Raw genomic sequence first — 15,248 nt, forward strand, 5'->3', positions numbered from 1 at the left:
CTCTGCCTCCCTCGAAGGGCCCAGCCGCTGCCTTCGCAGCGGCAGCCCTTCGTCCAAGCTGCCCCGAACCCTGCTCGGTTAAAAATACCGAAAACGCAGAGGTCGCAGTCAGCCCGAGTCCCCAGCCCAGGCAGGGGACGAGGGCGAGCTGGCCTAGAAAATCTCCGGTTCCTGCTGCAGCCCAGGCGCAGCCAACCCAGAATTTCGGCCAGCAGTCGAGGAAGAAGAAGCGAGCGGCGTGACAGCCCCTCCTTCTCCCCTCTGTGACAGAGCTGGAAGTCTACGGTTCCCCAGCTCTAAATGTGTTCCCGCCGTCTCGAGAGATGCCTCAACACCATCCTCAAGTCCGCATAAACACATGTCACACACTTATTGATTTTTCTGTCATACATTTTTTTCCGCTGACGCATCCAGGCTTCGAGCCAAGGGCGCAGCTCGAAAAAATGAAAAGAAAAACAATAAAAACCAATAAACAGTCCGTCAACTGTTCCCCTTCTGAGAGCAGCTACGGCCTCTCTCATAGGGCGGACAATTGACGGGTCTGTGAAGGCACCACCGTCACGCGCATGCGCAGTGCCCGGCTGGGGCTGTAAAGGCACCACCGTCACGCGCATGCGCAGTGCCGGCTGGGGTCGTGAAGGCACCACCGTCACGCGCATGCGCAGTGCCGGCTGGAGCTGTAAAGGCACCACCGTCACGCGCATGCGCAGTGCCGGCTGGGGTTGTGAAGGCACCACCGCCACGCGCGATTGCGCAGTGCCGGCTGGAGCCGTAAGGGCACCACCGCCACACGCATGCGCTGTGTCGGTGGGGATTGTCGAAATGGGGCACCACAGTGCTCAGACACTGGAGGGCCCCATAACACAACAAATAGAGACTCAGAGGGGAAGAGACGTGACATCTCAGCTGGCTCTAAGGAGCATACAGCGGGAGATGCTCACAACATCTGCTTGGTTTTCTCAAGACAGTTACACGGAGCTACAGACTCCAAGTAACCGTCACCCCCCCTCGCTTCTCGGGCTATCTGTATTCACAAGCCCGGGGAGAGTCAACCCATATTCTGGAGAGAGAGATTCTCTCTCTCCTAGAAAGGAGGGTTTTATCTATAACGCCCACCGAGCAGAAGTCAGATTACGCAGACAAATGTCCTCGTAAAGCACCTGCTCAACATGGGTCTCATAATAAAACTAAACCCCGCGCGCCACGGCGTGCGGAGAGTATTGGTTATTATGAAATGCGTAGTGGCACTACGCCCACTGGCCGCACCCGACTTTTCTAGTACGGGGCGCGCCTACGGGTGCTGTCCTTTCACGGAAGGTGGTCACCACGGACGCATGTCTGACAGGCTGATAGGGTATTTACGAAGGTCGCCCGGTGAGGGGTCTCTGGAGCAGAGACCTCCAGCGGGCGCACGTAAATCACCCGGAGCTTTTAGCGGTGTTCCCCACCCTAAAACGCTTTCTGCTTTCTCTCAGAGGGACACCATGTCCTCGTTGAGGACAGACAACACAACCACAGTATCGTGTATGAACCGCCAAGGGAGGTTTGCGTTGTCTCCAGTCACACACACTGGCACACAAACTGATCCCTTGGAGCGGCAGACGTCTCCTCTCTCTGAGAGTGACGCATGTACCAGGAGTGATGTACCTCGGGACAGAACTACTGTCCAGAGGTGCACCACTCTATGCAGACTGGACTCCACATCCAAGGATCGTGAGTCCGCTGTGGGTGCGTTACGGCAGAGCCGCGTTAAATCTGTTCGCATAAAGAGAAAATGCTCAAATGACAGCTGTTTCTCTTTAATGCACGATTTAAATGCACCGTTAGGCGTGGACGCACTCGTACACGATTGACCGCCGGGTCTTCTATACGCGTTGCCACCCCTGGCTCTGATACCCCCAACTCTGGCCAGAGTGAAGGAGCAACGCCACACACTTATCCCGCAACGTACGGGCTGGCGGAGATATATCAGCTGTTGTGCGGGCAGCCATGGCAGCCCCCTCTACGCAGGGACAGATTGTCTCAGGCGGTGGGGGCGATCCTTCACCCACGCCCAGAGCGCGGGGCACTATGGGCCTGACCCGTGAGTGGTACAATCTGAATACAGTGGGACTCCCTCAGAAGGTGATAAATACTATTCAGAGTGCGAGAGCTTCCTCCACCAGGTCTCTTTATGACTGTAAGTGGAGGGTGTTTGAGGAGTGGTGCCTTCAAGAAGGACACATCTCCTTTCAATGTCCTGTCGGGGTGATTTTATCATTTCTACAGGACTTGATCGATAAACACAGAGCTTTCTCCACGATTAAGGTGTACCTGGCTGCTATTGCTGCATGCCATGTGGGCTTTGAGGGGTAAGGACGGCTAGCCAACATCCTTTGGTCTGCCGTTTTATGAAGGGAGCTCGCAGGTTCCTCCCTGTCTCCAGGTCACTGGTGCCCTTATGGGACTTGGCAGTGGTTTTAAATGGGCTCAGAATGACCCCATTTGAACCCCTGGAAGGAGCTGACATGAAACATCTGTCACTCAAGACAGTGCTGTTACTGGCCCTGGCATCCGCCAAGCGGGTCAGTGATATTCATGCGCTGTCTGTACATCCTTCATGCACTCAGTTCGCCCCAGGGCAAACGAGAGTGTTGTTGAAGCCCAACCCTGCCTTTACACCAAAGGTGGTTGGTTCGTGTACCCCATTGACATTGAGGCATTTCCTCCGCTGCTTGGTTTCCCTCCGGGGAACAGCAGCAGGATCTGTTGTGTCCAGTCCGTGCTTTACGCACATATATGGACAGATCAAAGGAGCTTCGTCTTAATGACCAACTCTTTGTGTCCCGGGCTAACCCTCACAAGGGCAAGCCTGTTACTAAGCAACGGCTCTCCCACTGGATTGTGGAGGCAATTGCTTTGGCCTATACGAGTCAGAGTTTGCAAGCACCTTCAGGTCTGCGGGCTCACTCGACTCGGGGCCTGGCTACATCCTGGGCTTTGTTCAAGGGTGTTTCCATCCAAGACATCTGTGCAGCGGCGAGCTGGTCCTCGCCGCTCACTTTTGTCCGCTTTTACAGGCTAGACGTCTCCGCTCCAAGCGTGGCCCGAGCAGTGCTGGGCACCTTGTTGAGTCGGGACTCTACCTGTTAAGTTCTGGTTGGTTGGTGATTTTCGAGATAAGCTCGTCTGGTAATACGGGAGCTACAATTTCCCATAGTGAGACATCGAACGGAGTGTTATGAATGAGAACTATAGGTTACTTACGTAACCCCAGTTCTCAGAGTAACATGAAGTGAGATGTCTCACCAGACGGCCCTCCTTGCTATGGTGAAGCGAGAAGAGGTGCTTATTTTGAATGACGCATGCGTCGTGGCGCAAGCTACTTATAGGGGGTGATTCCCTGACGTTGACGTCAAGATCACCAGCCAATCAGGATTGGCTTAATGAGATTGATGCTTCTGTTTGTTCCGCGATGAGGCGCATCCCATAGTGAGACATCTCACTTCATGTTACTCTGAGAACTGGGGTTACGTAAGTAACCTATAGTTTTCATTTGCTCAGTTGTATGATGCAAATATTGAGGACTTGGGGCATGAGCTACATCAGTTCAGCAGAATTCCACTGATAGTACAGTGGAGCTTGTTCAGTTCATTGAGCCTTATAAAGAAGTGTTTTTTGAGCTCTTCAGACTCTGCAAAATAGCAGCCGCAATCCCAGTCAGTTCTGCTTCCTGTGAGCGTAGTTTTTCTACATTGAAGCTGGTCAAAACTTTTCTCAGATCCACCATAACTGATGAGAGACTGAGCAATCTGGGTCTGCTTAGTATTGAGTCAAGGAGGTCAAAGGCTTTGAATCTTGACTTATTTGTTGATCGGTTTGCCAAAAATCACAAAAACCGCAGGATTTTGTTGCTGTAATGCAGTGACCACCAACTGGCGGCCCGCGGGCCACATCCGGCCCGCCAGACATTCTCATCCGGCCTGCACGACGGGGGTGACTGTGGCGTTGGCGGAGTGGTTACTGCGTTCGCCCTACACCCATTTTTTTTTTACAACGTCTCGTGAGTAAGGTACAGTACCGGAGTCCAACAGAGAGGCAGCAGCTGCGGGACAGTAGACTGCGAAACCTTCCCTGCCTTGAAGAAGAAGTGATCCTTCGTTGTGAAGAGTCTGCTTTGTGCGCTCCGCAGCACAGCAGTAGCCCCGCTGCGACAGAGTCCAACAGAGAGGCAGGAGCTGCGGGACAGTAGCCTAGAAGCAGGGTTGGGTTGTAACGGAATATATGTAACGGTGTTACGTAATCAGAATACAAAAATCAAGTGTATTCAGCTGGCGTTACATTTGAAAAATGAGTAATCTGAGTAATCTTTCGTAAACCTGAAGTGAATACATTTTGGAATACTTATTGGAATTATTGGTGGAAAAGTTTCTTCACAAAATGTAATATTCATTACCGGCATAACTGTGTGCGCACTGCACAGCGCTGCAGCGTGTCTGTGAGCGAGAGAGATGCAGCGTGTCTGTGAGGCCCCGCCCCCGCACGCAGATTAGAGAGAGAGAGAGAGATCTCTTTTAAAATATATTGAAAGTTAGAAACGGAGATGGTTAGATAAAATGTGCAAGATAACGTTTATGTAGCATTTCTTTATTGTCGAAATGATGACATTCATAACGGGATCAAATCAAAGTGAATGGCCTGCTGCTGCTGAATGCATGGGGCAAGTGACTGGAAAACGTTTTAAAAGTTATTACATCGTTTCAGATAATAATAATAAATAATAATGATAATTCATTATATTTAGGGGCGCCTTTCAAAGCACCAAGGACACCTTACAATTCATAACATATTCCAAGGAAAGCTTTTAAGGCAGTACAAAGAATGCAGTCCGGATGATGTTTTTTATGTGGGGTGCAGATGAGAGGGAGCTGTCCAGAATGACACCACATAACTGTATTGCATTGTTTTCTTATGCCCAATTACTTCATACTGTCTAGTTCGTCCTGCATTTATTGTGCCACCCTCAGAAAATAACTGGCCCCCCAGTGGCCCCCCCAGTCAAATTGGTCTAGAACCGCCACTGTGCTTTAGTATCCTCTCAAAGCAATTAAGCACAATATCATTTATTTGTACTTAGATAGAATATAGAATAGAATCGTTTAATGTCATTATACATGTACAATGAGATAATAAATGCTTCTCCCTTTCAAGGGTGCCATCAAAACAAAAAAACATCAACACAAGACAACAAATACACGCAGCATACATACTTAGGAATTGTGACGAAGGTAACTTCGTCACTGTGGACTGACGGCTTCGGGCCTGGTAACTCAGCACTTTAGTGAACAGTTTTAACTTTATTAGCGTGATTGCACAGTAGCCTACCGTTTGGCATGGCATATTTGCACATTTTATATAGGCTAATTTATACTAATTATTGAGATAGTATTTATTAAAGGATTAAACCGTATTAATTGAAATGTCGTCTGGCAGGTGCTGGTCGGGTCCTCGGCTCCGCCTGACAAGATAGGGGAGTTAGCGAGAGCGCCGAAAGTGCTTATGCTGGTGTAGAATGACAGCGGTTAAGAATAATCCGGGTGCAAATAATATGTGGGGGTGTAGAAATCATAGCGTTAAGTGGCATTAATTGTATAAAGCTGACTGCGTTTAGTTGGGTTTGTGTGTGTGTAGTTCTGTTGAGTTATATGTTTGTGTTTGAAAAGTGTTCCTCCTCCCGTTATGTCTGTTGCTGGATTGTGTGCACCTGGTGCCCTGTGTTGTCTCCTCCCCCCTCACCTGTGTCTTGTTGGTTTGATTGGTCTGGGTGTATTTAGGCCCTGTTTATCCTGTCAGTATGGGTGAGATCCTTGTGGCTGCAGGATGTGTTCAGGGAGAACAGCAGGATTGATGCTGTGAACTAGTGATGGCGAGATGAAGCCTTATGAAGCTTTCCAGCCAATTGGTTCGCAAAAGGGTTCATCTCATGAGGCTTCATCATGGGCTTCATTTGAACACAAACCCCCTGTTGGTCAAAGTGTGTAAAACAGGCAGATTGGACATCTCAACAGTGTGCTCTATCTCATACCGAGTTCCCAATGAGTAAAGCCTTAGAATACATCTAAACAACGAACATTAAATCATATTTTCATGTTAACAATATTGTTTTTATTCCAGTTGAATGATTGTGATTGAAAAACCTAAGGAGGCTGGTAAACATTGCAAAGAGGGATTTGTACTCCTTAATAATATTCATAAACGTAACCATGTTGTAGCCTGAGAAAGGCGAAACCATATCAAAGAATACATTTATTAACTACATTATCTCATTTAGCTGTAGCTTTTATAAACAACAAAAAAGACATATTGTTCAGTCGTTGAACCAGGGACCCTGCGGTCATGAGTCAACTGCTTTCCAGCTGAGCCACAGCACACACTCTAAAGCTCCCTGAAAACACTGCAACATATTTATTCCTGTATTTATTTATTCATGTTTTTATTCCTACATTTATTTATGCTTGTATCCATTTATACTTATGACATGTTCCGACCTCTATATAGGTGAGGGTCTGAGCTCTTTTAATTCCATCGTGTCACCGGGCTCGGGTACAGGAAGGGTAATCTCTCCCCCCCGAAATCCGCAGCGCCCCAACCCTGGACATTTTCAAAAAAGCCCTCAAAACGCACCTTTTTACCAAGGCTTTCGCCACTGTATAGTTAGTTTAATAGGTTTATTTTTCCGCTACTTCCCCCCCCACCCCCTTAACCTGTCTGCCTTTTTTCCCCTACTCCCCCCCCCCTACCCGACTTGTAAAGCGACCTTGGGTTTCCTGAAAGGCGCTATAAAAATATTATATATTATTATTAATGATAAGGATGTGTGTGTACAAAACGCTGCAAACTGATATCTGCTGGGTCCAGGCTCAAGGGCGTATGGCACTCTCAACTCTTTCCAGGACATGCCGGGGCCCTGCCTGCCTGTAGCTTTGCCGATATCTGTGTTGATAGGTAATAGATTAAGAGCGGTGAATCATCTTAGAAACAGGAAGCGCTCAAACGTTTGTGTGAGTGTATCTAATTTAGCAGTGATTCCATGTCAGCCACAGCTTGTTACAAAAAACCTGACTGATAGTGTGTTTAACAAACTTAAACTAGCTTTATTAAATGTCAGGTCTTTGGCAGGAAAAACATTTTTAATCAATGATTTTATCACTGAGCACAATCTCGATTTTAATTTTTTTAACAGAAACTTGGATTGAACAAAATAACAGTGCAGCTGTTCTTATCGAATCAACCCCTCCCAACTTTAGTTTTATGAGTCAGGAAAGAATGCATAAGAAAGGAGGTGGAGTTGCTATTCTGTTCAATGATTCCCTTCAATGCAGGAAGACATCGTATGGAAACTTTGATTCTTTTGAATATGTGGCCCTTCAGCTGAAATGCTCCTCTCGAGCTCTGTTCCTAAATATCTAGACCACCCAAATACTGTGCAAGCTTTTTTGATGATTTTACCGAACTGCTGTCTATAGTGTGTATTGACTTTGACCGTCTAGTCATTGTTGGTGATTTTAACATCCATGTTGACAACCCCCAGGACAGAGGGGCAAAATAACTGTTTTGTGTTCTTGATAGCTATGGACTGACTCAGCATGTGACGGAGCCCACGCACAATAAGGGGCACACTCTGGACTTAATTATCTCAAAGGGTCTGAATATCTCTAAGGTTGTGGTGACTGATGTTGCACTCTCTGACCATTCCTGTGTTTTCTTTGAGAGCTCTATTTCTGTTCACAAAAATGTTCAAAAACAGGTAACCACAAAGCGATATTTAACTGAAAATACTAGGGAAATGTTTACTCAGAATTTTTCTTCCACACTTGCCCCTGCTAACATCTCAGTAAATGAGCTAGTAGATCATTTTAATTCAAAAATTAAAAATGTTATAGATGCCATTGCTCCAACTAAGGTAAAGGAAGTGTCTGGCAAGAAAATATCTCCATGGAGAAAGGCCATGACCGTGAAAACAGAAAAAAGAGAATGTCGAAAAGCTGAACGCAGGTGGCGAAAAACAAATCTCCAGGTTCACTTTGAAATCTATAAAGAGAGACTTGGCCTTTATAATTTGGAATTGAAAAATGCACGACAATCGTTCTTCTCTGACATCATTGCCACTGTTGCTACCGTCGACAGACTAACTAACCCCCCAGTGTCAGTAGCCTCTGAATTTCTATCCACCAGGGCGTGCAATGATTTTGCCTTCTTCACTGACAAAATTCAGAAAATCAGACAAGCAGTCAGTGCCTCTGCATCAGGAAAAGCAAATGTGTTGTCTCTGTGTCCACTTAACATAAATTCAAACACCATGACACAATTCCATCAGATTAATGATAAAAACCTAGAGGACATTATACAACTTCTGAAATCCTCCTCCTGCTGCATTGATATTATTCCAACAAGATTTTTCAAAGATGTTTTGCCTTGCATGGCCTCCGATCTACTTCATATAGTAAACAAATCTCTTCACTCAGGTATTTTTCCACAGGCCCTGAAAACTGCAGTCATTAAACCGCTCTTAAAAAAGAATAATCTAGATGCTTCAGTAATGAACAATTACAGGCCCATATCAAACCTCCCATTTCTAGGTAAAATCATTGAAAAAGTTGTTTTTCAACAGTTGAGTAATTTCTTGCATTTAAATAACTGTTTCGATGTGTTCCAGTCAGGCTTTCGTCCAAACCACAGCACTGAGACTGCTCTTGTAAAGGTCTTTAATGACATCCACTTAAACACAGACAGTGGCAGAACTTCAGTGTTAGTATTATTAGATCTCAGTGCTGCGTTTGACACTGTTGACCACAACATATTACTAGACCGACTGGAAAACTGGGTGGGACTTTCGGAAACAGTTCTGAATTGCTTTGAATCCTACTTAAAGGACAGAAACAACTTTGTTTCTATAGGTAAATACACATCTGAGTTGACAAATATGACATGTGGGGTTCCTCGAGGCTCCATCTTGGGGCCTCTTCTCTTTAACATCTACATGCTACCACTGGCTCAGATAATGAAAAACAACAAAATAAGTTACCATAGCTATGCAGATGACACACAAATGTACGTAACAATTTCACCAGGAGACTATGCTCCAATTCAAACACTGAGTAAGTGCATTGAACAAATCAATGACTGGATGTGTCAGAACTTTCTCCAATTAAACAAAGATAAAACTGAGGTAATGGTTTTTGGAGCCAAGGCAGAACGTATAAAAGTTAGCGCTGCGCTTCAGTGTGCAATGTTCAAAACAACAGATAAAGCCAGAAATCTAGGTGTAGTCATGGACTCTGACCTGAGTTTCAACAGTCACATGAAAACAGTTACTAAATCAGCCTACTATCACCTAAAGAATATATCTAGGATTAAAAGACTAATGTCACAGCAGGATTTGGAAAAACTTGTCCATGCTTTTATCTTCAGTAGACTCGACTACTGCAATGGTGTCTTTGCAGGTCTCACTAAAAAATCTATTAGGAAGCTGCAGCTGATTCAGAACGCCGCTGCTCGAGTCCTCACTAACACTAAGAAAGTGGATCACATTACTCCTGTTCTGAAGTCTTTACACTGGCTTCCTGTGTGTCAAAGAATAGATTTCAAAATACTGCTGCTGGTTTATAAAGCACTGAATGGTTTAGGCCCAAAATACATTTCTGACCTCCTGCTAAATGATGAACCATCCAGATCTCTCAGGTCTTCAGGGACTGGTCAGCTTTCTGTCCCCAGAGTCAGAACTAAACATGGAGAAGCAGCGTTCAGTTATTATGCTCCAAATATCTGGAACAAACTCCCAGAAACCTGCAGGTCCGCTGCAACTCTGACTACTTTTAAATCCAGACTGAAGACTTTTCTTTTTGTCGCTGCTTTTAATTGAACTATTCACATCTTAAACTGCACTGTAACTTTTATCCATGTACTTTTTCTTTTAATGTTTAATTGAACTATTCATATCTTAGACTGCACTGTAACTTTTATCCATGTATTTTTTTCTTTTAATGTTTATTTTATTAGCTTTTCTTTTTAATGACTTTCATTTTTTGTAAAGCACTTTGAATTGCCTTGTGTTAAAAAGTGCTATATAAATAAACTTGCCTTGCATTGCCTTGCCTAATATGGTTCTTATTATACATCCATGGGTATTATGAGCGTTGTGGTTCAACGGTTCAACCGATCTGAATCGCTTCCTGAAGCAGTCACGTGGTATCGACATTCGTTTGTCATCGATGACGTCACTGGCCCAAAACGATACAAGCCTCGATACAAGCTTCACAAAAAGCTTCGGGGATTACTCGACACACGCTCCGAAGCCTCGGCGCAATACGTAACATCACTACTGTGAACTATGTGCACATGATTTTAATAAATGCCCACACCGGGTAATAATTTGTGGACGTTCTGCCTCTGCCTCCTTGCTTGGTCGGGCCGCTCAACGGTCAGCTTCACAGGAATAAAGAATAAAAAACAAGAGTCACTAGACTTCAAATCTAAATATTAGGTAAGGTCTGCAGTTTCTGCAGTGTGGGTAATGTAGTCAGAAGGTCATCACAGCTGGAACAGTTGAGGTGTAGTTTGAAGAGTGCACATTCCTGAGAGGGAATATACATTTACGACACATTTTAACTTTTTTGACTTGCAACATTTTCTTTTAAATTGACAAACATCATGTGTAATTCGTGGCACGATTCAAACTGGATCGAAAGATAATCTTTCTCTCGCCATTGACTTCAATACATATTTTTTTCCGAAATAAGGTCCCATGGAGGTCCACTGGAAGGGGAGGGACTTCGCCTCTCTATTTCGGAAAAGTGTGTATTGAAGTCATAGATTGAATTCACGAATTACACATATGATGTTTGTCAATCTTAAAAAATTATTTCCATGTCAAAAAAGTCACAGTTTGTCGTAAAACTGTTGAAATATAAGACTATGAAAAATACGCAACTAGAAAGACTACAAATCCCGGTCCTGCATGCTGGATCTTACGGAACCGACTAACTCCCCTTTTGTGTATTTGCAGCTCTCAACCAAACGGCAAACTCTGGGGCAGAGCCAGGCCAATAAGGAAGTGCCACAAACTGCAGTTCATCTATTGACCGATAGGCAATGACTGCAGAAAGGATGAATTTCCATAGACCCCCATGTTAAAATGCCCAACTTTACAGCAGAAATAAACATGTTTCTACCCCTGGATGCAATTTTCCGGATATAGTTAGACACCTTAATGATTATTAATTGTTGAGTGAATTGTTTTATAACGCAACCCTTTTATTTATATTAGGTCTTAACGTTTTTGCATAAATTAGGGCGTGGTCACTTTGATGGACAGGTACGTGCCTCACTGTCAACTAACAGCAACTTGTCCACTCTGCTAGGCTACAACGTTAGCTAGTTGTAGTTACTTTACTTGTTACAAATACCAGACAATTAAAATGTTGTGCTGTGTTGTTGAATGTTCTAACAGAACTTCCAAGAAGTCTAAAATGATAATATTATACATGTTAGCCCCGTTAGCAGGTGTTTGTGTGCTTGTTAGCTTAGCTTGTTATATTATATAGCTTATTAACCAGCTAAGGACGTAACCCTTTATACATGTGTGTATATATATACATATACATGCGCGTAGGAAGCATCCTCAATGTGGGTGGGACAATTTGACAGGGGGTTTGGGCGGGTGGTGGAACTCACCTCCGCTAGGGGAGTCTGGGGGCATGCTCCCCAGGGAAGATTTTTTTTTTTAAATGTTGAAGTTAAATGCATCAATCTGGTGCACTTTGAGAGCAAAATTAGGGACTAAATCTATGGATACATCTCTCAACAACACCCATGTGAAACAGAACTGTAAACAGATTTACTTTTTCTTTATGCATATTTTACAAATCACTCCCCTTTTAAACTGTATTTGTGTGTTACTGTCCTATAGTATGAGTTGGAATTATTTCATACCTGTTATTCTCTTGTTTTTTATAACTATTATTAATGATCATATAAAGGTGTGCCTTATTTACATAAATGATTACCAAACCGTTTGAGACCCACTACTTAGACTAAAGTGAACTATCTAAACCCTCAGAAAGTCCTTTACCTCACTGAGCTGTAGCCATCAGCCTCTCAGTCTGACAGGAGAGGACTTTCCCTCCACCTCTCAGAGAGTCCCTTACCTCACTGAGCTGTAGTTATCAGCCTCTCAGTCTGACAGGAGAGGACTCTCCCTCCACCTCTCAGAGAGTCCTTTACCTCACTGAGCTGTAGTTATCAGCCTCTCAGTCTGACAGGAGAGGACTCTCCCTCCACCTCTCAGAGAGTCCTTTACCTCACTGAGCTGTAGTTATCAGCCTCTCAGTCTGATAGGTGAGGACTCTCCCTCCACCTCTTTAATAACAGCGCCTTATATCCGGATGCTAATGGAGCACGCTCGTGAACTGTTAGTGCCGGAGCCTCGCAGCGTGGAAACTGTGGCGCGCATCATTTTACAACTAAAGACACAGCTACACAAAAAACGCAGCATGTGTACGGCTCATGTGTACGGCTCTGAGAATCTGCCTTGGTACAAAGTAGCAGTGAAAACATGGCACGGAATTTAATTGATTTGGGCATTCTCACAATAAGCAAGTGGAATGGATTTGATAATGAAGCACTGACACAGCGTTCAGAGTGGCGAGTGGATAGTAAAAGTGGGGGGTCTAAACTAATCATTTTAAAAGGTGGGGGGGACTTGTCCCACCCTCATATAATGGCTGCGACGCCCATGCACATATACAGTTTAGTTTATGATTCAGCCTTGGGTAAGACTTTTATAGTCTATGGATATGACGGCCATTAGCCTATGCTAAATGGGAGCAAACGTTAAAAGGGGACCCAATTATGGTGGCGGAGTCTGGCATTATAACTGGAGATCAAGGAATGCAGCGGAACGCGGACTTGGTTCGCCTGCAGCCTGCTGTAGTATTAGTTAAATAAATGATGTTGAACAAGGCTTATTAACAGGGCTGCACATAACTGGTGCGCAGGTGCGCACCAACGGCCTTACTCACCGGGTCATTTGAAAAAAGGCGCATTTGCGTACCAACATTGAGAGAGAGAGAGGAGAGAGGGAGAGAGAGAAGAGAGAGAAGGGAGAAGAGAAAAGAGAGAAGAGAAAAGAGAGGAGAGAGAAGAGAGGAGAGAGAGAAAGATATTTGCGAGTTGCATATGAACTCAGGGCCGGCCCGTAGCACTGGCGTTATAGATGTTCGCCTCGGGCGCCAGATCTGGGGAGGCGCTGCGCTGGCAGTTCTGGGAGGGAAAAAAACATTTTTGACCGTTGGGGCTCATCCTAATTTTCGGCCTTGATGTAACAATATTCATAATTAAGTAAATGTAACATCCTTTTCACCTCGTTTACACGTTTCATTTGCCCTGTACAATGGGCGCTGTAAGTGATGAAAATGGGGGATGTTGGCTTATCTGGCACGGGAGTAGCTATATACAGGACCGTCCTGTACACAACGCCAAATGACTATATACAGGACCGTCCTGTACACAACCCTCTGAAATGGCTATATACAGGACGGTGATACAATTCAAAATACGGTTTCTCCGATTTCTAAAATAAAAATGCCGGCGTAGCCGATAAATGATTTGTGTTGCTTTCAATGCAAAATCACTACACTTCAACGAAATGTCGGCGTATTCTTTAAAAAAAACCCTTCAGTTTTAATAAAACCGAGTAGTCTTTAAAGTATGCAGTGATATCCTTTACAAGTAAAACATTGTGCATTGGAAAATATAAAGTAGAAAATGATTGAAACAACATAAAAAGATAAGCCAAAAAAAAGACTGAAATCAGCATAAAAAGCTAAGCAATTGGCATGGAAAGAGATTTAATTGCCACAATTTTATATTGAGGGGAAACTCATTGAAAATAATGTTGTTATGAGAATATTTATCTGTGAATCCTATCCCTACATTACCACCCGCGAAACTTGCTTAAGCATGCTATAATAGCCCGGTCTGTATATAGTCATTTGACGTTAGCTGCAGGACGGTCCTGTATATAGCCATTTCAGATATCTTATCCACAGGACCGTCCTGTATATAGCCATTTCAGAGAGCTGTTTACAGGACGGTCCTGTATATAGCCATTTCGGAGCTTGTATACAGGACGGTCCTGTATATAGCCATTTCAGGGCTTCTGTGCAGGACCGTCCTGTATATAGCCATTTCAGAGAGCTGTGTACAGGACGGTCCTGTATATAGCCATTTGGCGTTGTGTACAGGACCGTCCTGTATATAGCCTCGGCCATCTGGCACCCGCAGCTCACAGCCAAAATGCGAGTGAGCGAGGGAGGGCGCACCGGTTCCGGCGCTGTTGTTATTAGCATCTGGTGCTAACTGCTCTAACGGATATAAGAAGAAGATGTTTCTACAATGATGTGGAGAGAGAGTCCTCTCCGGTCAGACTGAGAGGCTGATGACTACAGCTCAGTGAGGTAAAGGCCCTGTCACACTGTCCCGAAATTGACTCCCGATGGACACACGAATATGGAATTGTGAATTTCGCACGAAGATGGCCCGAACTTGGTCATCGGCCAAGCAACAGCCGAAGCAAGTACGATGCCTACAGAAGGCCACACGATGGCACCCGAACCACCCACGAAGGCGACACGTGACCCCCCGATGGTATAAAAGCTTCGGCCGTGTGGGAAATCAAATTCTTGATCGGAGATTATTGGGAGCAGAACACAAGGTAAATTCTACTTTAAGTCTACGTTAACATGCCACCCAAGGCAGGGAGAGGCAGACGGAAGAAGCTGGCTGTTAAATACACTCAGAAGAGGAAACTGAGGTTCAATAACACAGCACTGAGTCTGCAACCAGAGAGAGAAAGGGGAGGAAATGCAAGAAAGTCGGGCCAAGTAAAACTCCAGAGCGGCCCCCAGAGGGTTCCAGGTCTCCTCAGCAGTCCGAAGAGTCTCGGCAGCATTCACCTTCTCCTCGTCGTAACAGACATCCCGAATCCTCGGAGGATGAAGGTAAATATTTCTAACTTATTTTTGGTATGGATGGGGGCAGGCTTCGAGTTATAAACTGTGCTCTATGGGGAGTCTGCTGCTGCGTGAGTGTGTGTGTGGGTACGGACGCGCGCACCCACACACACTCACACGCAGCAGCATCAGCCCTCTCTCTACTTGCTACAAACTTAAATATGAAAAGGTTCAACTACACACACACACACACACACA

The 15,248-nt window shown here is 44.9% G+C and overlaps 1 protein-coding gene across 1 annotated transcript in view; it reads left to right on the plus strand.

Annotated features, from left to right (window-relative positions):
* The first annotated feature begins 14,572 nt into the window (after nt 1–14,572).
* The window catches only part of LOC117550464, a 2,142-nt gene continuing 1,466 nt past the window's right edge, over nt 14,573–15,248 (plus strand). The window contains exons 1-2 of the mRNA XM_034222899.1: nt 14,573–14,685; nt 14,866–15,038. Of these exons, the coding sequence (XP_034078790.1) occupies nt 14,573–14,685; nt 14,866–15,038 (286 nt within the window). The remainder of the gene's footprint in view (nt 14,686–14,865; nt 15,039–15,248) is intronic.

Source organism: Gymnodraco acuticeps, unplaced genomic scaffold (genome assembly GCF_902827175.1).
Source record: "Gymnodraco acuticeps unplaced genomic scaffold, fGymAcu1.1, whole genome shotgun sequence".
Classification (NCBI taxonomy): Eukaryota; Metazoa; Chordata; class Actinopteri; order Perciformes; family Bathydraconidae; genus Gymnodraco; species Gymnodraco acuticeps.